Source organism: Hemitrygon akajei, chromosome 5 (genome assembly GCF_048418815.1).
Source record: "Hemitrygon akajei chromosome 5, sHemAka1.3, whole genome shotgun sequence".
Lineage (NCBI taxonomy): Eukaryota > Metazoa > Chordata > Chondrichthyes > Myliobatiformes > Dasyatidae > Hemitrygon > Hemitrygon akajei.
The window spans coordinates 52489082-52516224 of record NC_133128.1 but is presented as its reverse complement, the minus strand read 5'-3'; the positions used below and the strand labels follow the sequence as shown (position 1 = coordinate 52516224).

Genomic DNA, 27143 nt, shown 5'->3' with positions numbered 1-27143 from the left:
TATGTAGTGCGGAATAAGTCCTTCTGGCCCTTTGACCATGCTGCCCAGAAATCCCCTGATTTAATCCTAGCCCAATCACGGGACAATTTACAATGACAACTGGTACATCTTCAGACAGTGGGAGGAAACCGGAGCAGCTGGAAGAAACCCACGCAGTCACAGGATGAATATACAAACTCCTCACAGGCAGCGATGAGAGATGAACTCAGGTTGCCTGCACTGTAAAGCATAATGCTAACCACTGTGCTACTGTGCCACACAAAATCTTTTAATCCTTTACCTCACTGCATACAAGTTATTCTTGTATGCAGAATGCAAAAGAACCCCTTTGCATCCAAGATAACTGAAATTGAAATCAGAATTCTAGCAATTTTGCTAAGTTTGAAGATAAGTTATTCAAATTTGGTATTTCACCAGTGCTGCCAAAGGCAGAGCTCTCAGAGATTTTTATATGCATGTGTCAGTCACAGCACTTTTATTTTCCATCTCAGTTTGTGATAAGGAGGCTTTGGGTATGGTAATGCAGTTATATGATTGTCTGCTTACAAAAGCTGAAATTAAAGTTATTTTGCAGGCTGAGCGTATAGTTTTTTTTATCTCTGATCTACTGAGCAGCCAGAGTTAATATGTTCATAATCTAGGAAAAGCAATCATGCCAGGAGAACTTTGTCCTGATGACACTTTTTAAATATTCTGTAAGTTCCTTTCCAGGTTTTTATGCCAATGGCAAGGGTGTGATAGCTGAATTAAAGCTGGTTCTATGTTGTTTCATTGTCACAAACTTACAAGGAAGCAGTAATAGCCAATAAGTCCCAGAAGATCTTGCATTTGGGGTTCTCTGGAAAAGTGTCCCAGTTCAACCATTTTCAACTGCATCATCAATGGCTTTCAGTTCATGTTTGCTGATGATTGCTTAGAACTGAGTTCCATTTGCAACTCTTCACACTGTGGAGCAATCGTGCCAAAGGCAGTAAGGTTTGGACAGATGTGGCCTGAAAAAAATAGCAAGCATAAATTATGCCTCAAGTACAATGTCATGTGTATTTTCTGTTAAAATTATTCTTCCCCCCCCCCCCATAATTAAAATCTGGGAGTAGGAATGTTCACCATTTATCATAAACTTAACTGGACAATACATAAATATTATATTTCAGCCACACGCATACGTACAACCAAATAAAACAACATTCCTTTGGACTATGGACAACGATGCACCCACAAAACATCAATCACTCATGGCACATAAAACAAAATATAACCACAAATAAGTTAATAAAATATAATTCAGAGTGCATGTAACGCACAGCACAGGTAAACAGTAAACCATAAAGAGTACAGTGAACAGCTCGCTGACCTGGTGACGAGATTTCAGTGGTGGCAGGGTACTCAATAATCTCACAGCCTGAGAGAAGAAGCTTGTTACCCTGTCCAGCAGTTCTAGTCCTGATGCTCCTGTACAGTAGTGGGTCAAAGAAATTGTGGGATAGATGGTAGGGATCTTCAACAATGCTTCACACCCTCACTCTGCAACGCTTCCAGTAGATATCACAAACAGGGGAGGGAGAACCCGGTGATCCTCTCAACAGTTTTTACTCCCCTTTGTAGGGTCTTGGAGTCCAATGCTCACAATGCTTTTATTCAGCAGAACAGGAGCTAGTTTAGGAATGTGGTGGAATACTTCACACTCTCTGGATGTGTTCACCTAAACTGCTTGATACCATCCACTGTAAAGTAGCTCACTTGTTTGGAATCCCAGCTACCATCAAAGTGTTTATTTCCTCCACTACCAATGCTCCTTGACTGTACTATGTAGCATCTTCAAATGCTTTAAAAGGAATTTGCTCAGGAATTCTTAACAGTACAGTATCTCACAAGCCCAGAAAGGACAAAGACAACAGACACATGAAAATAAGGCACTATTCTCAATGAGAGATACTACAGCACGAAACTCTTGAACTCCTTGCCTAACAGATCTGTCGGACTATCTTTATAAAACAGACTGAAATAGTTCCAGAATGCTGCAAGCTCCCATCTTTGCAAGGACAGATAGGGATGGTTAATAAGATGGGCCTTGTCAGTGACACATGCATCCTGAAGAAGGAACATTGAAACATTTGTCTATTATTCTTAGCAATGAATCTCTATGCTACTTTATGCAAATTTCTTTTGCAGATTTTTTTTGCTGTCTATATATTCATATAATTTTTATTAAGGGTGGATTAGGTTGAAAAATTAAACAATTTCTGAATCCTTTTCATCCCTTGGCAAAGTTACACCTTCAGACATAATCTATTGCACAATATAATCACTCTTAGAGTAAAGTTGTGAGTGAAAATACCGCGTTAAACCTTTGTACCACTAGATAGCAGCAAGAGACATCAACCAGCACACGTTTCACTACAAAAATAGTATGATTTCAACTTGAGAGACTTGAGAGACAAAATGCATTTTTTTTATTTCTAAGTTATTTTCATGGAAAATACAACACCTATATCAAATTTACTTTAAATTATCATTACATTTTTGTTTTTCAGCTGATAAGCTATTTATCACAGGAAGGGTCACCACTATATACTGTAAACATTTTACGGGGAGTCCTTGCCTTATAAACATATATTGATAAACTTAGAATTTAATTAGTTAGAGAAGAAACGGATGGTCCATGGAGAACATGGGTGTTGTCTGAACCTATGATTAAATTGGTGGATTGCCAGGTGGTGCGGCTGCAAGGGCCTATTCTGCACTGTATTTCAATAAGTAAATATTTAGTGGCCACACAAGTGCACGCGACTGATACTTTGGCGACACTCTCCTGCCCCAATTAAGCAGCATAATGTCCCAAATAAATGAAGGGAATCCTGGTTAGTTTTTAAATTAGCTTTTGTTCTGTAAGAGTTGTCCCAAATAAGTGAGTGCCCTGATTAATGGCCTTATGAACTGGAATCCACGGTATTTTTAATCATCAATAAGAGTGTACTAATGCCAAACCTCATAAATTGCGCAAGGTTCCAAGCAGACTGAAGCCTGATCAATTAAACACAGGGTGCACTACTGCGTTTGAGAATGTGCCCATTGAACCATTCTCCTAAAGGAAGAAGTGAATTTGCTAATGTTACTATTCACTCACACATTTTATTTTGCATTAGACGTACAAAAAAGCTGGATGAACTCAGCAGGTCGGGCAGCATCCATTGAATGAAGCAGTCAACGTTTCGGGTCGAGACCCTTTGTCAGGATTCACGAAGGGTCCTGACGAAGGGTCTCCACCCGGAACGTTGACTGCTTCTTTCAACAGATGCTGCCCGACCTGCTGAGTTCATCCAGCTTTTTTGCACGTCTGATTTGACCACAGCATCTGCAGTGTACTTTGTTTTATTTTGCATTGATTGGTTTTATCATTACTGTCACACACTGATGGCCTTTCACGTGGCAACACAAACAGCTTGAATGTAGCTCAGAGCTTCCAAGTCAAATGCAAAAGTTAATAAAATTCCTGAGTTACCCACAACCAAGTTAGTTATATCCACACAAAGAAAATGGCCATTTATTAACATAAGGTTACTGCCGACTGAAATCATACTCCACTTTGAATCACTAACTTTGGATGGGGCAAGAAATAGGAGATAGAAAGTATTTTGAATATATTATTGATCTTTTTAAATTGCTTGATGATAAGAACATTGAGTAGTATCTACCTGCAATGTACAGGTAGACAATTGGGGGACAAGGCCATGATGAGGTAGATTAACAAAGCAAGAGTTCATCTTTATTGTATGTGGCATACACATTTACCTTACATTGGTTAGGTAAGTAGCGATCATTTAAGTGATTGCATATTGCACATGATCAATAACTTTTGGGGGGGTTTTTTCTGCTTTATAGACTGGAAAGTCCGCTGCTCCAAACTGGACATTCTTGCATTGTTTGCCACGAAAACCTGAAGAAGTTGATGATGAAGTATTTTACTCTCCAAGATCACTGGTCTTCCAAGAAGCTGAAAATAGAAAATGGACAATCATGGTGAGAAAATTAAGAATATTAGAAATCACATCAGCTTAATTTTTAAAAATTCTAGTTGTGTTACGACAAAAGGAACCAGAATCTCCTTAAAACATTTATAGTCCACATAAAAACATATCCTAAAGTTAACTCTTCATTTCATGACTCTGGATGCATTGCACATGAAATCCAGAGTCTTAGAGAATTAGATATAACAGTATCATTTATTATATCTTCAATATCTTTAAGAATGGTATACTTACCTAACAGACTATATTAATGTCACATAATGATGGACGCTAATCACAGTACTTTCAGAAAATGTTTGTTGTAAAATGAATCAAGATTTTATTTAATAGACATGCATTTCTAAGTTATTCAGTATGGTTTTCATAAGGAATAATTTGGTTGCTTTACTGGAGGGTGATTCTGTCAAGTAACGCAAACCCAACTTTATAAATTACTCTCAGACTTAACAGGCTTCATAGCCATGACATGGATCTGTAAGTCTAGAATACTACCTTTGTAAAAGTTTTTCTTAAGTTTATATTATCCTTGTTATTTATTGGATCTCCATTATATTTTAAATGTTAGGAAATTACACAATAGAACAGTTGACTCTTCAGTAATGGTTAACTTTTCAATAACTTTCAGCACTATTGAGCAGACTTTGGGACACACAAAGTACACATGCAGCAAGGTCACAGGTATAGGTCAACATACATTGCTTAAAACATTTGAAGTATTTTCAGTGATGCATTAGTTTAGGGAGACTATTGTCTACTCTAACTACCTGCTGACAAGCACCTTCGATTATCCGTGTCACATACATCAGTTCAGCAAGTTCCATGGGAGTTGAGCTTAATTCTTAAATGATTCATTATGATTTATTTCAAATGTCTTTCTTCCCTTCCAAGTTCGTTCTGCTGGCATTTGTGGTTAATAGTGCACTTTTTTTCCAGATTGAGATAGGACTGTAATTTCACTTAGAAGAGGTGTTTACAGTATATGCTCAGTAACTTGCAGTTGTTGGAGTTATGGTCACAAGCAGAGCTTTTAGTATTAAATTGATACAATGATGACATTATTGTGGGGAAAAAAGTTGCATTTTACTCAGTTGTTTTCAATTATGCACATAAATATCTAAGAAGTTTCAAATTGTAGAATTTGTTTGCCTTTTTCCAGCAGCATACTAAAATAGTTTATTTTCCTCAATGTCTCTATTTAAAACCTCTGTCTCTGAATAAGTGGCTCAGTTACCCCTTATATGGGTCTGTGTCATCCTGATAATGCTTTATGTCATCATGGTATCCTATAAGTTCAGGTTACTGTTGTCCTGGTTAAAAAAGATTGAATGCTAACTGACACTGTATGAGAACTGATAACTGTAATTTCCAACGTCTACTAAATACATTGCTCATTTCAGTAATTTTTCCATTGGATAAGGATGGAAAGTTAGAATTGTCCATAATGAAGAATTTCTGGGTTAAATATTTATAATGATGAGCTAAACTGTGTCATTATTGAACCTGTTTAAAATGTTTGAATTATGTCCCTTCACAACAGTCCCTGTCATTATCCAGTCTTTATAACCAGTGATTAATATCAGAGATACCTTTTATTGTGAAATAGATCTTCTGACATTTTACTCAATTCAGCTGCAAAGAGGAATTTTGTTTCCTCTCTCCAGTAAATTCTTCACCTTGAAGGATGGTAACAAATAGAAACCTTTGAGCAGCAGTCCTAGATAATTATCATTATTTAAACTTCAACTTTGTTTAGTATTTGTTTGTCTTTTTCTCACAGGGTGCAATGGTGAATGTACTGACAGATTATTCTCCATTGAGCAACAAACCAGAGTTCTGAATCCTGCCCTACAGTTTCATATCCATCATGCGGGAATGCTCATAGAAGGATTATATGAAATGCTTCAAATACTGGTGTAACTCTACAATTCATTGATAATAAATTTTACCTTTTAACAAAATTACTTTGTTGATGTAAAGTTATTAGTGGTAATTGAAGCACGGCTGTTAGTTCATGAACTCATTTCAACTAAAAAAGAAAAGATGATGTGTAAGTATCATATCCAGTTATTAAAACAAATACATCAGCTTGGTGATATTTTAGAGACAATGGCCGTTTGTTGATTAAACTGTATTATTGATTTGAGATATTAATCTATGTTATCTCAATCAAATGTTGTTCTCATTTAATCTTGAGAGATGCCAGATAGAGGCTGACTGGAAGTAGGCACTTTGTGTAGAATTTCCTGGAGATAGAAGATTGTGGTCCATTTAAGTTAAATCTTCCTCTTAATATTTTGAAGTCATCTGATACTTCCTAATATTAAAAGGTAAACAAAAGCTATGTCTTGACAGTCAAGTTTAGGATTGAGTATTTTTGCTCTAACATATGTCACCAACAACAACAGCAACATAACTTCCATACATTTGGCCTTTTTAACAGAACAAAAATATCCCAAAGCATTTCCCAGGGAAAATATAAAGGTTAATGTACCTATTGCATGAGCTTAACACCATGTCTGATCTGCCAATGGTTATAAAACAATTGAATATCTGTAAAACCTGAAGTACAAAAAGAAATATTTTACTCTATTGTCCGTGTGACAGAAGTACTTTAGTTAATTTTATGATAAATCAGTCAATCATACATCATAATCATTTAATGTGGTTCTAGCTCCTTAGATATCAGATGCTAACATAATCTCAAAAAGAATTTTGTATTCATAGTTAAGGACTCGAGGTCTACTTCCCACCTTTTATACTTAGTCCACTTGTTATGTTTTGTAACTCCAAAACATAAAATTAATTGTCAAAAAAAGATGAGAGCCCAGGAGAGAATGTCATGGTTTCATTTTTATTTTAGCGAGATATGCACATATAACATGGCATGATAACATATGCCATTCATGTACTTTTACATATATAACCCATAATGAATTATGTAAACAACAAAAAATGCTTAATCAAACTATACGATATTACTCAAATATTATTGACTAATAAATACACAACACTCCTCCCTGTCAGTAGTGTCTAACATCACTATTTCCTTTATCTTTTGGAAAGCCACTGCTTTGTCCACTGCCGTTTCTTCCCAATGTGTAGTAATGAGTTCGAGGAGTAGAACACAATAGCCAGGTTTGGCAGGAGCCTGTTATAGTAATTAATAAACCTTAAATAGAACCACAACTGTGACATTTTCCTTTGGTCTTGAGGCATCCAACACTGCACGAATTTCTCAGCAGACTTGTGTAATCCTTGTGCATCAATAGTGTGACCACAGTAAGTGATACTTGTTTTAAGAATTCACTCTTATTGCATCATGCTCTGAGCCCATAATCTTCTAATCTTTTTAACAGTCTTGAGATTTTGGAGGTCATCCTCACTGGTAACAAAGATATCATCCAGGTAACACTGAGTGCCTAGACAGCCTTGCAGCACCTGTTCTATAGCTTTCTGCCAGAATGCAGGAGTAAGTGTCACTCCTAACATAAGCTTCTTATACCAATAAGGCCCATTATGAGTATTTATGAAGGGAAACACTTGGCACTCTTTTTCCATCTCCATCTGTAGGTGGGCCTCAGCTAAATCCACTTCGATGAATTGTATCCCTCTGGAAAGGTTTGCAAGGGTATTTTCAAAGATACCCATTCTTCTTGGCTACTGGGACTACTGGAGTGGTCCATGGGCTATACTCAACCTTGGAAAGAATTCCTTCAGCCTCCATGTGATCTAGCTCACCGGCTACTTTATCACGGATGGTATAAGGAATCAGATGGGCTTTTTCTCAGATTGTATGAGGAACCAGACAGGCTTTGTAAAACTTGGGTGTGGCATTTTCATTTAACACTATTTTACCCTTGATATGTTTGAGTTTACCATCCTTGAGCACTGCTGTGGCATTATCCAGTACCTTTCTTAATTCACTTTCAGTTGCATTTATTGCAGGAGATGTGGATGGATCCCCAAACATGTTGTAGTTGTCTCATCCACCCATGTCCCCACAATGCTGACCCTCCTGTTTTACCACGTACAAGCACAAAGTGGCTTGTTTGTTGTTGTATTTCACTGTTATGAATATCATTCCCAGAGGAATTATATTTTCTCCTGTATATAATCTTAGTTGAATATCTGCAGGCTTCGGTTCAGTATCTTTAAAATTGCACTCAAACTCATTTTGTGGAATGACTGAAACAGCCAAGCCAGTGTCCATTTCCATTTTAATTTCTTTGCTATTCACTTCTGGTGTAAGGCAGATTGTTTGTCTGTTGTTAGTTTTCACATTTTAAATCTCAAGGCTACTCAGTCCTGTGTCACTCTCATCAGATTTTTCATTAACAGCATGCAGATTCATGCTCTTTTTAAAAGCTGCAACTGACTTACTAGATGTTTCTCTTCCTTGTGCTTTTACTTTTGCCTGTTCAACATGCTCTTCGTATATGTCCTACTTTGTTGCATTTTCTGCAAGCTTCACCTTTAAACCTCATTGGTCTGGCGTATGTGAGACCCTGCTACAACAACAACACAATTTGTTCAGTCAGGCCGTTCTCTGTCTTGATGTTGCAATTTTGTGTACACTCACTTTCATTCCTGACAACAACTCAGTTAAGTCTCTCTCTGCTGTTTCCAGTGATACAGCTATTTCAACCGTTCTTTTAAATATGAGTTGTGCTTCAGTTAGGGACTGTTTTTGAATGCTTTCTTGTAAGGTTCCACAAACTAAATGATCTCTCATTACACCCATTACCGAACTGACAATGCTCAGACACCTTCTTTAATTCAGCCCTGTATGCTGAAATGGACTCCCTTCCCTTTGATTCCAGTTATGAAACCTAAAGCATTCTGCAATCAACAATGGTTTCGGTTCTAAATGTTCCACCATTACTCTCATGATATCAGCAAAGCAGGTTTGGTTGGAGCAGTTAAACTTCTAAGCAAACTGTATGCTTTTAAATCCAATGCACACAGCAAAATTAGTACTTGCTTTTCATTGGCTATTTCATTTCCATCAAAATACTGCTCAATCTGCTCAATGTACAATATCTAGTTATCCCTTCTGCAATTGAACGTCTTTCCAATGTAGACAGCCATTTCTGCTTTCTTTTATTTATGATTATTATCACCCAGTTTATGAACTGTTTATGAATCAGTGAATTTCTCTGTTTTCTGCCTTGTTTTGTAACTCAAACATCTTTCTCAAAGCGTGCTGTGTTTTTTATGAACCCAACTATCTTGCTGCACTTTTTTTTTTAAACTCGTACATCTTCCTGCACTTCAACAGGTAGACAGTCATTTTGGATTCATTTCTGAAATTCTTTTTCTCCAGGTAGCCATGAAACCAAGAAAGAAAAGAAAGGCAGCATGATCGTCAACCCCCAAATCCCTCCTCCCCCCCACACAAAAAAAAACAAAAAAGATCGGGCAAAAACCACAATACAAAAGAAAAATATAAGGCTGAAAAAAGTCTGCAGTCCAAGAGACTACATCCAAATTGCAGAAATCCTGGGCAACACTCTCCCTCTCCATAGCAGAGCAATCTCACCAGCGATAAAAAGGCAGGCAGCCAGTGTTTCAATCTCCATCAGTGCTTTGATCAGCGAACAATGGAAGCTTTCATTGTCAAGATGGAGTAGAACATCGGTTTGCAGCCTTCTCGCCACGAGGTTCCCACATGTTACCTCTGCCTCCTGGAATCCCCTCGGAGGCTGCAGAGCGCTGGACCACACAAATGATCTTCAAACTGCAAATCATAAGCTCCAACAGTTACAGAATCACATTCAAGATTTTAAAAAAAAACAAACGTAAAAGACAAAAAAAGAAGTGAAATAGATGGTTTCGTGATCTATCCAGGAGATGTCAACCGAAGCAACATTGTACCCAGGCACCATCTTGACCAGAAGTTTGTGTTAAAACTTACTCATCAGCACAGTTATGTTGTGTAACTCCAAAACGTAAAACTAATTGCAAGAGAAAGGCAGGAGCCCAGGAGAACATGTCATAGTTTCGTTTTTACTTTAGTGAGATGTGTACGTATAACATGGTGGCATGAAGATGCATGCCATTCACGTACTTTTATATCTAGCCTGTAATAAATCATTAAAATGAAAATGAATGCTTTATCAAACAATGTATTTACAATACCACTCGTGTATTACTGAAATATTAAATACACAACACCACACTCCCCTTCGATGAAGGACTTAAAATAAGTGTTGGATTGCCTTTTTCAGAAATGATTATATTTTAATGACTTCCAAGAGATCGAGTGCATGCCATTCTCTCTCTGTTCATTGTGTGTCCCCACATCAAAAATAATTCCTCCACTTAGCTTTAAATAGGAATTCAGAGGTATCATTCATTATAAACTTACAAATTATTAAAGCAAATGTGATGCAGAAGGAAGTCTTAATGCCAATGTATCTATTTTGGTCAAACAAAAGAGTTTACTCAATCTAATCTCACCTTCAAGCACCATGTCCATAGCCCCAACAGGTCAGGATCTTTCAAGTAGACATGCAGACACAGGCCATCCCTATGGTTCAAAGACGTTCCATTTTTTACAGAAGTCTATCAGTTGGTTTTGTCTATGTCAAAAAACACACAAAAATCTCTTGAATATGTTAACTATATTTCCACATTGTTTAATAAATGGCACAAAAACCACATAAGACTGATAAGGGAAGAACAATTACTAGAAGTGGAGAGACAGACAGCAAACTGGTTTGGACATCATAGAACAGACGTTCGTACATCAAACTTTTGAACTTAATATTATGGAAACTCGTTTGTATGTAGATGGGTCCAAAGACTAGGTGTTCTAAAACCAAGGATGGCCTGTACTTAGAGAACACTATAGCATAGGAACAGGCTCTTCACCCCACAATATCGTGCCAAACCGATAAAATAAGTAATCAAATGGCCAACTAAACTAGTCCCTTCTGCCTACACAATGTCCATATCCTTATATTTCCCTCACATTCATGTGCCTATCTGGACATCCCTTAAAACATCCCTAATGTATCTGCTTCTACCACCATTCCAGACACCCCGTCTGCAAAAAACTTGCTCCTTTCATCTCATTTGAATTTACCCCTTCTCATCTTAAATTCAAGCCCTCCGTTATTAGACATTTCAACTCTAGGAAAAAGATATTGTCTACTCTATCTATGTCTCTCATAATCTTATAAACCTCTATCAGATCTCCCCTCAGCCTTCACTGCTCCAGAGAAGGAAAAAAAAACGTTTGTCCAAACTCTCATTGTAGCATGTGCCCTTTAATCCAGGCAGTATTCTTGTAACACACATAAAATGATGGTGGAACACAGCAGGCCTGGCAGCATCTATAGGAAGAAGTACAGTCGATGTTTTGGACCGAGACCCTTTGTCAGGACTAACTGAAAGAAGAGATAGTAAGAGATTTGAAAGTGGGAGGGGGAGATCTGAAATGATAGGGGAAGACAGGAGGGGGTGGAGTGAAGCTGAGAGCTGGAAAGGTGATTGGCAAAAAGGATACAGAGCTGGAGAAGGGAGAGGATCATGGGACGGGAGGCCTAAGGAGAAAGAAAGGGGGAGGGGAGCACCAGAGGGAGATGGAGAGCAGGCAAGGAGTGATTGTGAGAGGGGCAGAGAGAGAGAAAAAGAGAGAGAAGAAAGGGGAAATAATAAACAAACAGACAGATAGATAGATAAATGAATGAATAAATAAATAAGGGATGAGGTAAGAAGGGAAGGAGGGGCATTAACAGAAGTTAGAGAAATCAATGTTCATGCCATCACGTTGGAGGCTACCCAGACGGTATATAAGGTGTTGTTCCTCCAACCTGAGTGTAGCTTCATCTTGACAGTAGAGGTTAGTCCATTCAGTCAGTTAGTCCTAACGAAGGGTCTTGGCCCGAAACGTTGACTGTACTTCTCCCTATAGATGCTGCCTGGCCTGCTGCATTCCACCAGCATTTTGTGTGTGTTGTTTGAATTTGCAGCATCAGCAGATTTCCTCGTGTTAGCATTCTTGTAAAGTATTCTGCATCATCTCCGAATCCTCGACATCCTTCCTATAATGGAGCGACCAGAATTGCATGCAATACTCCAGACGCAGCCTAACTTGAGTTTTATAAAGCTGCAAACTTACTTGGTGAGTGTGTTATGGGTTTCTGCCTGTACTAGCTGGCAAAGATTCCAGACACCTACCAACACACCCCCAGCCCACAAATGTAATCATTTTTCTCATCCCTCCTCTAATCCTTTAACCAATATACCCTAGTTTTGAATTTTCTTCTAAAGGCAATCAGTTCTTCCTTTATACTCTTTTTAGACCTCTCAATTTCAGTTAAACCTCCTGTCAACCTCCTCTGTTTGAACGAAAAATATCCTGGCTTCTCTGCTGAGTTCCTCCAGTGTTTTGGGTATGTTTCCTGACTTCTCTATATTGTTCTCAAAGCAACAATTTACTGACCCCAACGATATTTGCATGAGTCCAGAAGAAGGGTCCTGGCCCAAAACGTCAGCTGTTTATTCATGTCCATAGATGTAGTGGACCTGTTGAGTTCCTCCAGCACTGTGTGTGTGTCGCTTTGGATTTTCAGCATCTGCAGACTTATTGGTGTTTATGATTCTCGTAAATATGCTCAGCATCCTGTCTAGTTCAATTGCCACTCTCCTGTGATGTGGTTACTAGTTTTCTATGTGTTACTCTAGCCAAGGAGTGGTAATGGGGACAAGCTCCCACTACCTAAAAGTGCTCCTCACGGCAGGCACCTCAAATAGCCTCTGACAACCAAGTCCAACTCCTGGCCTTCTCGTCTAGCTTAGCCTCTAAACCCAGCGACACTGTTTCTGACAGGAGAAGGGGCGAAGGCAGATCCTGGCACCTTAAAACCAGTGATTCGGGTAGATGGAGCTCATCAGCCTGGGAAGACAATCCATCTAAGAGAGGGAAAACTCTGATTTCAAACCTCCACTGCCTTGCGGCCATACCCACTTATGGGAAAGGCTCCGGGAGTAAACCCTGAGGACAAATCCGGAGCTGGAGTCCCTAAGGCAGTCCGACGTTGGCTTCAATCTCGTTCTGACAACTCCTGTGACGTCACTGGTGCCAAGCTGTATCGGCCCTTGCCCTTCCCTTGGACAACATCGGTGGCGTGGAGAGGGGAGTCTTGCTGCTTGGGCAACTGCTGGTCTCCCATACAACCTTGCCCAGACCTGCGCCTTGGAGACCTTCCAGGCGCAGATCCATGGTCTTGCGAGACTAATAGATGCCACTTACTCACTTCACTCTAGTGGTCTAACGTGCATGTAACTTACTTGTATGTAAACAGTTCTAGTGCAACCTTACATCATGCTGTTATTGAAAGAAAGCATATCTGCTATTTTAACACTATTTGGCATATCTGCTGCCTTTAAGGAGTTGTGGACACACAACCTGATGTCCCTCTGTTCCTTCATGTAGCACTCAATGCGCACCCACTTACTGGATATCACTTGCCTTGTTGCACCTCCCCAAATGTTTCATCTCGTGTTTCCCTGGATGATTCCACTTGATATTTGTCTTCTCAAGTGACCAGACCATTCCTTTCTCAATGTCAATATGTGTATATTTTTGGACCAACTGCAGATTTCTTTATTAAAGACTATAAATTTGGATGTAATTAGGGCAGCAATTAAGCTTCTAGGCTAGTAATCCTGAGGTCTAGACTAAAAATCAAAGAAACCAAGTTCAAATCTGACCAGCACAGCTATGGAATTTACGTAAATTCAGTTCATAGCCTAGAATTATAGATTAAACAAAAAGAAATATATAATGATGACCAGGAAGCCACTGGTTTGGTCAAACACCCACCAATGTTCTTCAGGGAAGGAAATCTGCCATTCATACATGGTTTAACTTATGTTGACCCCAGACCCTCTAAAATGGCCTGATAGGCTATGTCTTTGAATCATAACCAATACACAGAAACAGAAAATGTATAAACCCATCCAAACTACCTGGTACTGAATTCAGTCATGGCAAGGTCATCACTCCCAGCCCAGCTCTCTGAGTAATAATCTTGCAAATTCTTTTTCTTATAGATGTGAGGATTGATGTCCCAGTTGGGAGAACTATGCCGAGGACTATTCAAGCAATAACTTGATTATTTTTCTCAAAAAGCCACAACCTTTACATCAAACAGACTAAATTACTGCAATGCACCCAAAGCAATCTTCTACTCATTCAGAACACTGCTGCTAGACTTCTAACGAAAATCAGAATGAGGGAATATATCCCTCCCATCCTAACTACTCTGCATTGGCTTCCTGTACCTTTTAGAACTGATATAAAGTTCTCTTACTTGTTTTTAAAGCTCTCAGTATTCTGGGATCAGAAATATCACAGAATCACTTTTGTTTATAATCCTGCTTTGGCTCTCAAGCCAAGCCCTTAAATTTAAACAAACTCCTGCAAAAGATAATTGGCAGGTCAGACTTTTTGAACTATGCTCCTAACTGTGGAACACAATACCTAAAACTATAAGGGATACAGACTCAGTTGACACTTTCAAACAACAGCTCAAAAACTGATTAGAAAGGCTGGCTCTGATACAGGAGTCAAACTGGACACACTGGAGGCTGTGGTAGAACAAAGGACCCTACGGAAAATCCTGCCAATTCTGGACAATGTTTCTCACCCACTGCATGCCACCTTGGCCGAACAGAGGAACACTTTTAGTCATAGACTAAGACAACTACGTATGCAAATCCAAAGAGTGCTATGTGAGGTAATTCTTTCCCTCCGCCACTGGGCTCTATCGTGAGTCAACCTACAGCCAGGGAAATGATGACCCCCTCCTGTTACACTATTTGAGGTAACTTATTTCTTACTTCTCTTCTTATATTTGTATATCTGTGAACTAGTAATGCTACTGTGACACTGTGATTTCCTTTGTATCAATAAAGTATCTATATCTATATCTGAACATCGAATTCTCCAACTTCTGGTAATTCCCTCCCTCTCCCTTGCCCCATCCCACTTTCACCCTGTCTCCTCTTCTAGCTGCCTATCACCTCTCTCATAATTCTGCCTTCTTCTACTACCCATAGTGCTTTCCCCTTAGATTCCTTCTTCACCTCTCCGGCCTATCCCCTCCCTGCTTCCCCTCTCCGACTCCTCGATCTTTCGTCTGATTGGTTTTTCACCTGGCACATTCCACCCTCCCCCCACCTTCTTTATAGGGCCCCTGCCCCCTCCTTCTTCAGTTTCAGTCCTGACGAAGGGTCTCGGCCCGAAACGTTGACTGCTCATTTCAACGGATGCCGCCCGACCTGCTGAGTTTATTCAGCTTGTTTGTATGTGTTGAAGTATCTATATCTATCTTGCTTTTTACTAACATATTTTTTCTTTTATATTCATGTTTGCACTTTATCCCATTATAAAACACTTTGAACTACATTGTTTGTATGAAAAGTGTTCTATAAATGTTATTATCTTTTCTCAGCGCAAGCTGGCAAAAGCCAAGGTACAGGCATAGCCAAGCACATTCATTTGTCTATTGCTAGGAACTTCCAGACTGTTCTAGTAGTGTTTAGTATTGTGGCTTTCTGGAGATTTACATAATATTGCTGCATAGGCCTAATTGTTTAATCCTATTGTGTAGTGGCTTTGGGATGATATCAGTTGTAGATATTACTAGATGTATACCCTGTTCATAAGACCATAAGACATAGGAGCAGAATTAGGCCATCTGGCCCATCGAGTCTGCTCGGCCATTCAATCATGGCTGATCCTTTTTTTAAATCTTCTCCTCAACCCCAGTTCCTGGCCTTCTCCCCGTAACCTTTGATGCCATGTCCAATCAAGAACCTATCAATCTCTGCCTTAAATGCACCCAACAACTGGGCCTTCACAGTTGCAGTAGCAATGAATTCACCACCATTTGGCTAAAGAAATTTCTCTGCATCTCTATTTTGAAAAGGCGCCAATCTATCCTGAGACTATGGCCTCTCGTCCTAGACTCTCCCACCATGGGAAACATCTTTTCCACATCTACTCTGTCTAAGACTAACAATATTCAAAAGGTTTCAATGAGATTGCCCCTCATCCTTCTGAATTCCAGCGAGTACAAACCCAGAACCATCAAACGTTCCTTGTATGATAACCCTTTGATTCCTGGAATCATCCTTGTGAACCTCCTCTGGACCCTCTCCAATACCAGCACATCTTTTCTAAGATGAGGGGCCCAAAGCTGTTTATAATACTCAAGGTGAGGCCTTGCCAGTGCCTTATAAAACCTTAGCATCACATCCTTGCTTTTGCATTCTAGACCTCTTGAAATGAATGCTAACATGGCATTTGCCTTCCTCACCACGGACTCAACCTCCAAGTTAATCTTCAGGGTGTTCTGCACAAGGACTCTCAAGTCCTTTTGCATCTCAGATTTTTGGATTTTCTCCCCATTTAGAAAATAGTCTGTATGTTTATTTCTGCTACCAAAGTGCATGGCCATGCATTTTCCAACATTGTATTTCATTTGCCACTTTCCTGCCCATTCTCCTAATCTAAGTCCTTCTGCATCCTACCTGTTTCCTCAACACTACCTGCCCCTCCACCAATCTTTGTATCATCTGCAAACTTGGCAACAAAGCCATCTATTCCATCATCTAAATCATTTATACGGAGCATAAAAAGAAGTGGTCCCAACACCGACCCCTGCGAAACACCACTAGTCACTGGCAGCCAACCAGAAAAGGATCCTTTTATTCCCACTCACAGCCTCCTACCAATCAGCCAATGTTCTAACCATGTTAGTAACTTTCCTGTAATACCATGGGCTCTTAACTTGGTAAGCAGCCTCGTGTGGCACATTGTCAAAGGCCTTCTGTAAGTCCAAATATACAACATCCACTACATCCCCTTTATCTATCCTACTTGTAATCTCCTCAAAGAATTCCAACAGGTTCGCCAGGCAGGATTTTCCCTAAAGGAAACCCTGATGACTTTGTCCTATCTTGTCCTGTGTCACCAAGTACTCCAATACCTCATCCTTAACAATTGACTCTAACATCTTCCCAACCACTAAGGTCAGGCTAACTGGTCTATAATTTCCTTTCTGCTGCCTTCCTCCTTTCTTAAAGAGTGGAGTGACATTTGCAGTTTTCCAGTCCTCTGGTACCATGCCAGAGTCCAATGATTTTTGAAAGATCATTGCTAATGCCACCACAATCTCTACCTCTTTCAGAACCCTAGGATGCAGTTCATCTGGTCCAGGTGACTTCTGTACCCTTGGGTCTTTCAGCTTCTTGAGCACCTTCTCTCTTGTAATAGTAACTGTACTCACTTCTCTTCCTTCACACACTACAACATCAGGCATACTGCTAGTGTCTTCCACAGTGAAGAATGACGCAAAATACTCATTTAGTTCATCAGCCATCTCCTTGTCCCCCATTATTTCTCCTGCCTTGTTTTCTAGCAGTCCTATGTCCACTTTCATTTCTCTTTTATTTTTAACATACTTGAAAAGACTTTTACTATCCATTTTGATATTATTTGCTAGCTTGCTTTCATATTTCATCTTTTCCCTTCTCATACTTTTATTTGTTCTGTGTGTATTCAAAATCTTCCCACTAATTTTTGCTTTTGCTTTTTTTTTGCCTTTCTTTTGCTTTTACAATAGCCTTGACTTCCCGTCGGCCATGGTTGTACTATTTTACCATTTGAGTATTTCTTAATTTTTGGAATACACATTTCCTGCACCTTCCTCATTTTGCCCTGACATCCCTGCCAGCAGCTCCTTGCAATTTACTTTGGCCAACTCCGATTTCCTTTAGTTCACTGAAACACTGCTACATCAGACTTTACTTTCTCCCTATCAAATTTCAAGTTGAACTCAATCATATTGTGATCACTGGTTCCTAAGGGTTCTTTTATGTTAAGCTCCCTAATCGCCTCCGGTTCATTATATAATATGCAATCCAGTATGACTGATCCCCTATAGGCTCAATGACAAACTGCTCTAAAAAGTCATCTCTTAGGCATTCAACAAACTCACTCTCTTGAGATCCATTACCAACCTGATTTTCCCAATCGACCTGCATGTTAAAATTTCCCATAACTACCATAATATTGCCCTTTTGACTCACCTTTTCTATTTCCTGTTGTAACCTGTGTTCCACCTCCCAGCCTCTGTTGGAAGGCCTGTATATAACTACCATCAACGTCCTTTTACCCTTGTAGTTTCTTAACTCAACCCACAAGGATTCAACATCTTCTGATCCTGTGTCATATCTTTCTACTGAAATGATGCCAGTTGTGTTGGCGTGTGGCCTAGTGGATAAGGCATTGGACTGGTGATCTGAAGGTCACTGGTTCGAGCCTCAGCTGAGGTAGCGTGTTTGTGTCCTTGAGCAAGGCATTTAACAACACTGTGATGACACCAGTGCCAAGCTGTTTGGGTCCTAGATGTTGGACAACATCGGTGGCATGGAGAGGGGAAGGCTTGCAGCTTGGACAACTGCCGGTCTCCCATACAACCTTGCCCAGACCTGCTGTATCCAGAGATACCGGCCACGTGACAAATGCACTGCCACCTGGCTGGTCGGAGGACACACCACATGCCAATCAACATTTGGTCCCTCCCAACTAATCAATACACACCTAAATTATTGGTCACCTTAATTGGATTAACGCGCCCAGCCCCATGCTTTAAAAGGTGAGACTTGGCCTTGGCTAGCCCTCTCTTACAGACCACCACATTGGAGGTAAGTGCATTGATTTATGTTTGGGAAGGTCTATCGTTTGTCCTGGTAAGGGAGCCGCAGCTATCCAAGATCAAGGGGGTTAGCTGTCGTAGTGCTTTTCCCTTGTTCTTTGTTTGTGTAACCATACCCTGTCCCCACACTGCTCCCTGTGTATTGTAGTTGCTTGTGTTGACCCGACTTCCCCTTGTAAATAAATTCCTTATTATTAAAACTGTGCGTGTCCAGGCCTCTACTGTTGAGACTCAAAGAACCAGTTATTTTCCATCACAACACCTGCGCAAATCCATGGTCTCATGAGACTAACAGATGCCTATTGATGCCAGTAGAGCCACAACACCCCCTCTGCCTACCTTCCTATCAATCCGATATAATGTGTAACCTTGGACATTCAGCTCCCAACTACAACCATTCTCCAGGGATGATTCAGTGATGGCCACAACATCATACCTGGCAATCTGTCATAATGCAACAAGATCATCCACCTTATTTTTTATACAACATGCATTTAGATACAACACCTTGAGTATAGTGTTTGCTATCCTTTCTGACTCTGCATCCCTAATGATTTGATACTCAGCCTGTTGGCTGCAACTAAGTCCCATCACCTGCCTGCCCTTCCTGACAATCTGACTGCACGCTATCTTTACTTTATTACCATCTGTCCTATCCTGAGTCCCGTCACGCCGGTTCCCACCCCCCTGCCAATTAGTTTAAACCCTCCCCAACAGCTCTAACAAACCTGCCCGCGAGAATATTGGTCCCCCTCGGGTTCAGATGCAACCCGTCACTTTTGAACAGGTGATACCTCCCTCAGAAGAGAACCCAGTGATCCAAGAACTAAAGCCCTGCCAGCTGAACCAGCTTCTCAGCCACGTGTTAATCTGCCAAATCATCCTGTTTCTACCCTCACTGGTGCGTGGCACAGGCAGCAATCCAGAAATTACTACCTGGGAGGTCCTGCTTCTCAGTTTTCTCTAAGTTCTCTTTTCAGGACTTCATTGTTCATGTTCCATAATCTTTCAATTTCCTCTTCTAATTCAGCATATTTCTGGTGTTTTCCATTTAATGATTTCTGTACTGTATCCTGCTGCTCTGTTTTATATTTTACTAGCTCTATTGACCCTTTTATTATTTTTAACGTTCTGCGCTTATCTACTCCGAAGTTCAAGTTTATAACTTTAGAAAATGGTTCTACTATTTGAACTAATTGTTTTACCTTTACTGATGGAGTGTATAATTTCAAATTGTCCATGTATATTATTATTATTAACCTACAATGTATTTGATTTATTTATGACACTCTACTCGTTGTACACTCATGACTGCACGGCTGAATTATGCTCTAACTCTCTACGTTTGCAGATAATATCACCATAGTGTATCTCAACTAACAGTGGGTCGAAGGATAGGGAGGAGGTACAGAGTCCAGTGACATGGTGTCATGACAACAACCTTCCCCTCAATGTCAGCAAAATGCTGGTCATTGTCCTCAGGAAGGGCGGCAGTGGAGTGGTGCACATGCTGCTGCCTGCATCAGTCGTGCTGATGTTTAGAGTTTCTAATTCCAAGGAGTGGACATCACCAAAAGTCTATCCTGGTCCAAGCACGTTGAAGCCACAGCTAAGAAAGCTCATCAACACCTCTATTTCCTCAGGCATGTCTGCATTGACCCTTCTAATTACTATAGGTGATTCAAAGAAAGCATCTTATCTGGATGTATCATGGCTTGGTATGGCTACTGTTCTGCCTGTTCCATAAGAAACTGAAGAGAGTTGTGGACAATGTTCAGTACATCACAGAATCCAGCCTCCCTCAATGGACTCTGTCTATATTTCTCACTGCCTCAGTGAGGCAGCCAGTGTCGTGATTTCTCGTGCCCCACAAACGACCAGGAGACGCAGAAGATTCTTAAAGAAGTATTAAACTTTAATTTGCAAATCAAAGCTGAGACAGTCATTGAGCTAGTCGCTGATTGCCCACCGATCCCCGGACACAGCATTTTTTACAGCAATCTCCTGGTTTAGTTGCATTAGCATATCCAATCGGTCTACAGTTGCGTATCACAAGTACATCCGCCACTATTGTTTCTACCCATTGACTTAATCATGTTCTAATCTACATCTCTTAGCTACCTCTCATTAACACGCCATTGTCTTCTACATTCTTAAGATTTCATTCTCCTACTAAATTGGATACATGCATAGCAAATAGCAAGTTCAAAGCTCACTACATAGTTTTGGTTACACAGCAAACAATGCAACTTTTATACTCCAATACCAGCAGGATCAAAGACCCTACCCACCCCAGATACTCTTTCATCCCTCTTTCCATTGGGCAGAAGTTATAAACTCCTGAAATCACGGACCACCAGGCTGAAGGACAGCTTCTATCCTGTGGTTATAAAACCATTCGATTGCTTCCTATTATGACAGATGGACTCCTCACCATAAACATTGTTATGATATTGCACCTTATTGTCTACCTACACTCCACTTTCTCTGTAGCTTTTTTCTGCATTCTTCTATTGTTTTGCCTTGTACTGCCTCAATGATTTGTGAGAACGGTGTGCAAGAAAGCTTTACATGTGATAATAATAAACCAATTTGATTCAATTCAGTCTAAATCTTAAATGTATTCCATATAACCCACCGAAAGGGATGTCATGGTGTTTACAGGTGGGATAAAGTCATCCCGAAAGGCTTCAAACATTACATTCAAAATGTGAGGTCAAACTTTCCTTCTTCAGATGATGGGTCAACACTCCTCTATGTTAATCAACTCTTGGAAGTTCTGAAAGTAGCTAGGCACAAAACGGGGGGTGTATTTCAATGTCTAGCTCCAAGAGTGATTTAGTAGCAACACTGCTAGTCAAGTTTTGAAGAAGATGGTTTCCACACGGGGTCTATGGCAGTTAGTGAGTGAAACAACACAAGTGATAAACTTATTTGACCTCATCCACACACACATTGTGAGAGACAAAGTCCCACCTAGCCAACAAGAACACCCTCGGCTCTGTTGTCCGGCACTACCGACGTACTAAATGGGATAGTTTCAAAACAGGTCAAGCAGCTCAAAACTGGGCAAACGAAGTGCTGTGAACTAACAGCAGCAGCAGGGCTCATGGAGAAAACCAGAGACAGGGCGCGGGGTCATGAACCATTTCGAAGCATCAAGGAAGATTGAAGCATTGAGATGAATGCGGAGGAAGTCAGCAGTCGCTCTCCACCGAGGCCTCACAGTCGACAGCTATTGGTAGTTGGGTCGATGGCAATCGGACCTGTCATATCAGTCGCTCTTCACAGAAGGACCGAGTTTGTGCAGCCACACTCCTCAACGGGAGAATGTTTTCAAAGTTCTGAGATTTATTTGATTACTGCACTGTACTTTATATTGATCTCCTACAGTTTTTGGTATTTTCTTTCTTGTTGTCGATTGGCGAGTGGGCAATATGTTACTTTTTGTGCCAGGCAGGACTTGGGGATATGGGGTCTGATGTTCTTTTTGCTGTCTTTCTGCATGGGCAATCTGATAGTTTTTTGTTTGTGAGGGAAGGGTTGAGGTTTGATGTGATTGTCACTGTTCTTTTTGCCAGGGAGGGGGTTGGAGGTTTCATTTTTTTGCTGTTCCAGCTGTCTTTTTCCATGTGAGCAATCTGTTAGTTTTTGTGCGAGAGAAGGGTGGGGGGTTTGGAGTTTGCGAGTTTTGTTTTTTTTTCTATTTCAAGCGGGGGGGGGGCAGTGGTTGATGTCCTTTCTATCGACAACTCCCATGGTTTTTCTCCATTTCATGGCTATCTGGAGAAAACAAATTTTTTATATATATATATATATATATATATATATATATATTTACTGTAAATGAAAGCTTTTTATTATTATGTTTTACTGCTGCATTACAACAAATTTCATGACATACACTGGTGATATGTCGATTCTGATTCTGATCAATGATACATCTCAGCTTTCTTCAGAGATCCTCCCCAAGAGAGCAGCCAGCCTCTCCACATGATATGAAGAATGGTTGAGAGCACTGGATACGGCAAAGATTATGGGGCCAGATAATATCCCAGCTGAAAGCCTGTGCTCCTAATCCATGGCATCCTCTGGCTGCACTCTCAGGAAAAATCTCTCCTTAAAGAGTATTCAAACTGGATATGAGCTGGAGAGCAAGATGCCCTGAGAAGTCTTTTAAACTACCTACCCACATTTTTGTCCTTTTTAGAAGGCACATCTTACAATTCTCAACTTACATTAGTGTCAGGCAAATCTAGCAAGCTTTAGTCTGAACAATAACAAATTCTAATCATACATTCCTTCAGCGTTAGTTGTATAAAGAGGACTATTCCTCTTAACTGGACAGTATCTGACATAGAAATGGACCGCAGTGGAAAAAAAGCAGAGTCCAGGAAAGGGTACAGATGGACTCACAGATGCAGGAAGTTTTGGGAAGGTGGTGACTGGTGACATGGCATAGTGGCTGAAAGTTAGCAACATGGAAGTGAAATGAACATTACTTCCACCTCCTCTCAGTAGGCTGTCTCATCACTGTTGGTGATGAGCCCCACCAATGTCATGTCAAAGGTGAACTTGACAATGTGATTACGTGGGTGCTTGGCCGTGCAGTCATGTGTGAGTAGGGTGTACAGCAATGGGCTCAACCTGGAATCACCCATGCTGAGGATGATGGAGATGGAGAAGCGATTGTTCATGCTGATTACCTTACCTTCACTGACCTTTTTGATGACCAACACGATGGCGAAGAGAAGCCCACACACCTATGTGAAGATTTGGGTCAATACATTGGTGATATGTACCCTGGTACTCAGAACTGATTTGCATATGTAAAACATGGGCACCTACTAAGCTCACTTCATTGGACTTCCTTCAGCAAGGGGAGTCATAGGACATTGCCTATTGATGAAGAACAGGCACCTATCAGGACCTGCCATTGATGGACTTAAGAGGGCTAACCAGTTGTGTTGAAAGTGCTGTTGAAATTTTCCTTTAAATGGTAAAATTACTGTATGAAGTATTATCGTATATTTAGTAAAGTGGGCTAATAATATACTCACATTTAATGGTGAATTGTACTGCTCAGGGGAGTTTTTTTTGGCAGTCTTGCATGTCTTTCAAGAACTTGAGTTAAGAGCTCGTGTCTAGTGACAACTGCTGAGATGAAGCTTTTAGTAGAACGTGTTTTTGATTGGTAACTGAATTCCCAGGTAAGTTCTGATGTCACCTAAAAACACAGACAAAAGAAAATCAGAGAGTGATTAATCAACAGGATAATTATATTTCCCATTGGATTAAGACTAGAAGATAAATCAAAGAAAGAACAAAGTTAGAATAGTATTAGACAATAAAAAAGAGGAAAAAGTAGACTATAATACCTAATTTTGTAAAGGTGGTATTTTTCATCTGGCATCTACCAAAGCTGTATTTCTGGTGTGAACTATGTCCATGAATAATCTCATGATATTATTTGTGGAACTATTGTTGTAAATCTGGGGCAGTGCTGTGAAGAGTGAAGATATTTTAAGGTATTTACAGATATGGTGTTTTAAGGTATTTTAATTCTTATTTCCATCATGCTTATGTGGAACGTAAAATCTAGTTTAATTATATAATTGAAAATAATTTCCAGAAGTCATTATAAATATGTAAATGCATCTTACAGGGAAAGGAAATGTGGAAGAGAAGCGCCTGATAATTTCTTAAATAAAAAGTGAATTAGCAAATAGCCCATCATTATTACATCCTTTTAAGACAACTATATTGAATGAGGTATAGCAAATGGATATTGGAAATAACATAATGAATGGGACCCTCTGCTGTTATTTGCCACGACTAGTGTGCCGTTCAAAACTGGTGGTCCAGAAATCTACAAGAAGTCCAGGTATGACCTATGGAAAGCTATCTTAAGAGCAAAAAAAAAATCAATTCCGAGTGAAGTTAGAGACAGAATCAGATGCATTTCAGTTATGGCAGGATTTACAGGCCATCACTTCCCACAAGGAGAAACCCAACATCATAAATAACCATGGTGCCTCAATCCCCATGAGCCGAACACTTTTTATGCATGCATGCTTTGAAAGGTAGAATAAAACCACAGCTCTGTGAATCCCTGCCACATCAGGTGACCCTGTGATCTCTGTCTCAGAGGGCAAAGTCAGAACTTCTTTCAAGAGGGTGAACCTCTGCAAGGTGTCAGGCTTTAATGGTGTGCCAGGCAGGCACTGAAAACCTTGAGTGTTCAAGGACATCTTTAATCTCTCACTGCTAAAGTCAGAGGTTCCCACCTGCCTCAAAAGGGCATCAATCACACAAGAAGACCAGGGGAAGCTCCCTCAATGACGATCACCCAGTAGCATTCACAGCTACTCTGGTGAAGTGCCTTGTGAGGTTGGTCATTGCTAGAATTAACTCCTGCCTAAGCAAGGTCCTGGACTGGCTGCGATTTGCCTACTGCCACAATAGGTCTACAATAGGATGCAGTCTCACTGGGCCAACATTCGGCCTTGGGCCACCTGGACGACAGGAATACCTACATCAGTCTGCTATTTATTGACTACAGCTCAGCGTACACCACCATCATTCTCTCAGTACCAATCAGCAAGCTTCAGACGCTGGGCCTCTGTATCTCACCTGCACTTGACTTCCTCACTGGGAGACCGCAGTCAGTGTGGATTGGAAATTCCATCTCATCACTGACAATTAACCTCGAGGATGCGGCCTCAGACCACCGCTTTACTCTTTCTACAGTTATGCCTGTGTGTAGTGGAGAGGCGGAGCTAAGTCAAGATGGCGCTAAACAGCGACTCCTTTGCTTGCATCTTCGAAAACAGCTCTGTTTCTATCTTTAATATCTCTTTTTTTCCCCCCTTTTCAAGATCCTGACCTGGAGTTACACGCTGACCTCAATTATGAAGAAGTAGCTATATTTCATTAGCGGCTTGAAGACATTTGGTCACCAAAGACTCTTGGCGAAATTCTACAGAGGTACCGCAGACAGCATTCTAACCGGATGTATCAGCCCCCGGTATGGAGGGGCCAGTGCACAGGATCTGAAGAAGCTGCAGAGTCAGCCAGCTCCACCCATCCCTCCATCCAGGACATCTTCAAAAGGTGATGCCTCAAATAGGCAGCATCCATTATTAAGGACTCTTATCGTCCTGTTCATGCCCACCTCTCATTACTACCATCAGGGAGGAGGTACAGGAGCCTGAAGACACACACTCAACGTTTTAGCAAGAGCTTTTCTCTGCCATCAGATTTCTTAACAGTCCATGAAAATTACTCCACTTTTTTCTCTTTTTTGCGCTACTTGCTTAATTTTTATATTTCTTATTGAAATTTGCAGCATTATTTTATGTATTGCATTGTACTACCGCCACAAAACAAGAACTTTCACCACGTACGTCCGCGATAATAAACCTGATTCTTATTCTGATATTTTGCATTTGGTTCTGTACCTGAGTTTGATCTCATGAGTATTCAAAAACTGACCCGTAAAGAAGAAATGTTTTTCCCCCAAAGAAAGAGCTTTTTTTTTAGCACAGCATTTCGCCAACTCATGCAAGCACTACTTTAATTGGTATTAGTGAGTGGCGCATACTTAGAGTAAACTAGATGACGCCAGGGTCCTGTGGCAGAAGGTGAAAAGATCTTTATTTTCATCAGTAGTGCCAAAGGTGATGTCAAATGTAAGCAAAGAAAGGTCGAGCAGGATGTTGTCTGCGGCAGGAAACCCTTTCTTAATTAAGACCATTCCGTACATATTAAAGTAGTCTTTTGCAATAGATAGATCAGCGGAAAACTCGAGCCACTATTTGTTGCTGTTCAGGAAATTCTTCAGTCAGTATTTATTTTAAAATAATATTACCGGCATTGCTTTGAAACGACGGAATGATAATATCTAATTTGAAAGATGTCTCGAAATCTACTATAAAATAGTCGTTTGGATGTCGGCAAATTTATCAACATCTGATTTAAATCTCTCGTTTCGTGACCATGACCTCAAATTTTTCCAGTATTCCTCGTATATTGATTATTGGGTGCAACAATCCAGAGGCAAATTCTATTCTCTATCAATTGATTTCCATCTCACACATTCATCGCCTTCCTTTAAAGCAGCGCCCGAGACAACGGGATTACCCGACTACATTGAACCCGAGGGAACAGCACCCATTTGTTGCAATGTTTGGCGACTCGCCTACAGTATCAGCCTCATTTTTATTTCGTATTCTCTTTGTTGAGAGCAATCAAACTTGAAAAAAGCGTGCTTCTTATTCCACAACGTATAAAGAGATTCAACCATTACATTAGGAATAAAGAAATCTGATAATTATTGGTGCGAAGTATGAGTAGGAGGAGGCTCACTTCATACGTAAAT

At 40.3% G+C, this 27143-nt stretch overlaps 1 protein-coding gene and 1 long non-coding RNA gene across 3 annotated transcripts in view; one reads left to right on the top strand and one right to left on the bottom strand.

The window, feature by feature from the left end:
• otc (ornithine transcarbamylase) overlaps window positions 1–5986 on the top strand; it is a 46442-nt gene extending 40456 nt beyond the window's left edge. The window contains exons 9-10 of the mRNA XM_073045560.1: window positions 3883–4020; window positions 5806–5986. Coding sequence (XP_072901661.1) covers window positions 3883–4020; window positions 5806–5865 — 198 coding nt within the window. The 3' untranslated portion in view covers window positions 5866–5986. The remainder of the gene's footprint in view (window positions 1–3882; window positions 4021–5805) is intronic.
• Window positions 5987–10500: 4514 nt separating this feature from the next.
• Window positions 10501–26978, bottom strand: LOC140727793 (uncharacterized). Of its 2 annotated transcripts, none has more exons than XR_012098927.1 (3): window positions 26367–26978; window positions 23824–23990; window positions 10501–10609 (listed from the first exon to the last, which is right to left on the bottom strand). It is a non-coding gene; the product is annotated as an uncharacterized lncRNA (long non-coding RNA). The 2 variants fall into 2 exon arrangements; XR_012098926.1 differs by lacking the exon at window positions 10501–10609 and adding an exon at window positions 20754–22546.
• Between the last annotated feature and the right edge of the window lie 165 nt (window positions 26979–27143).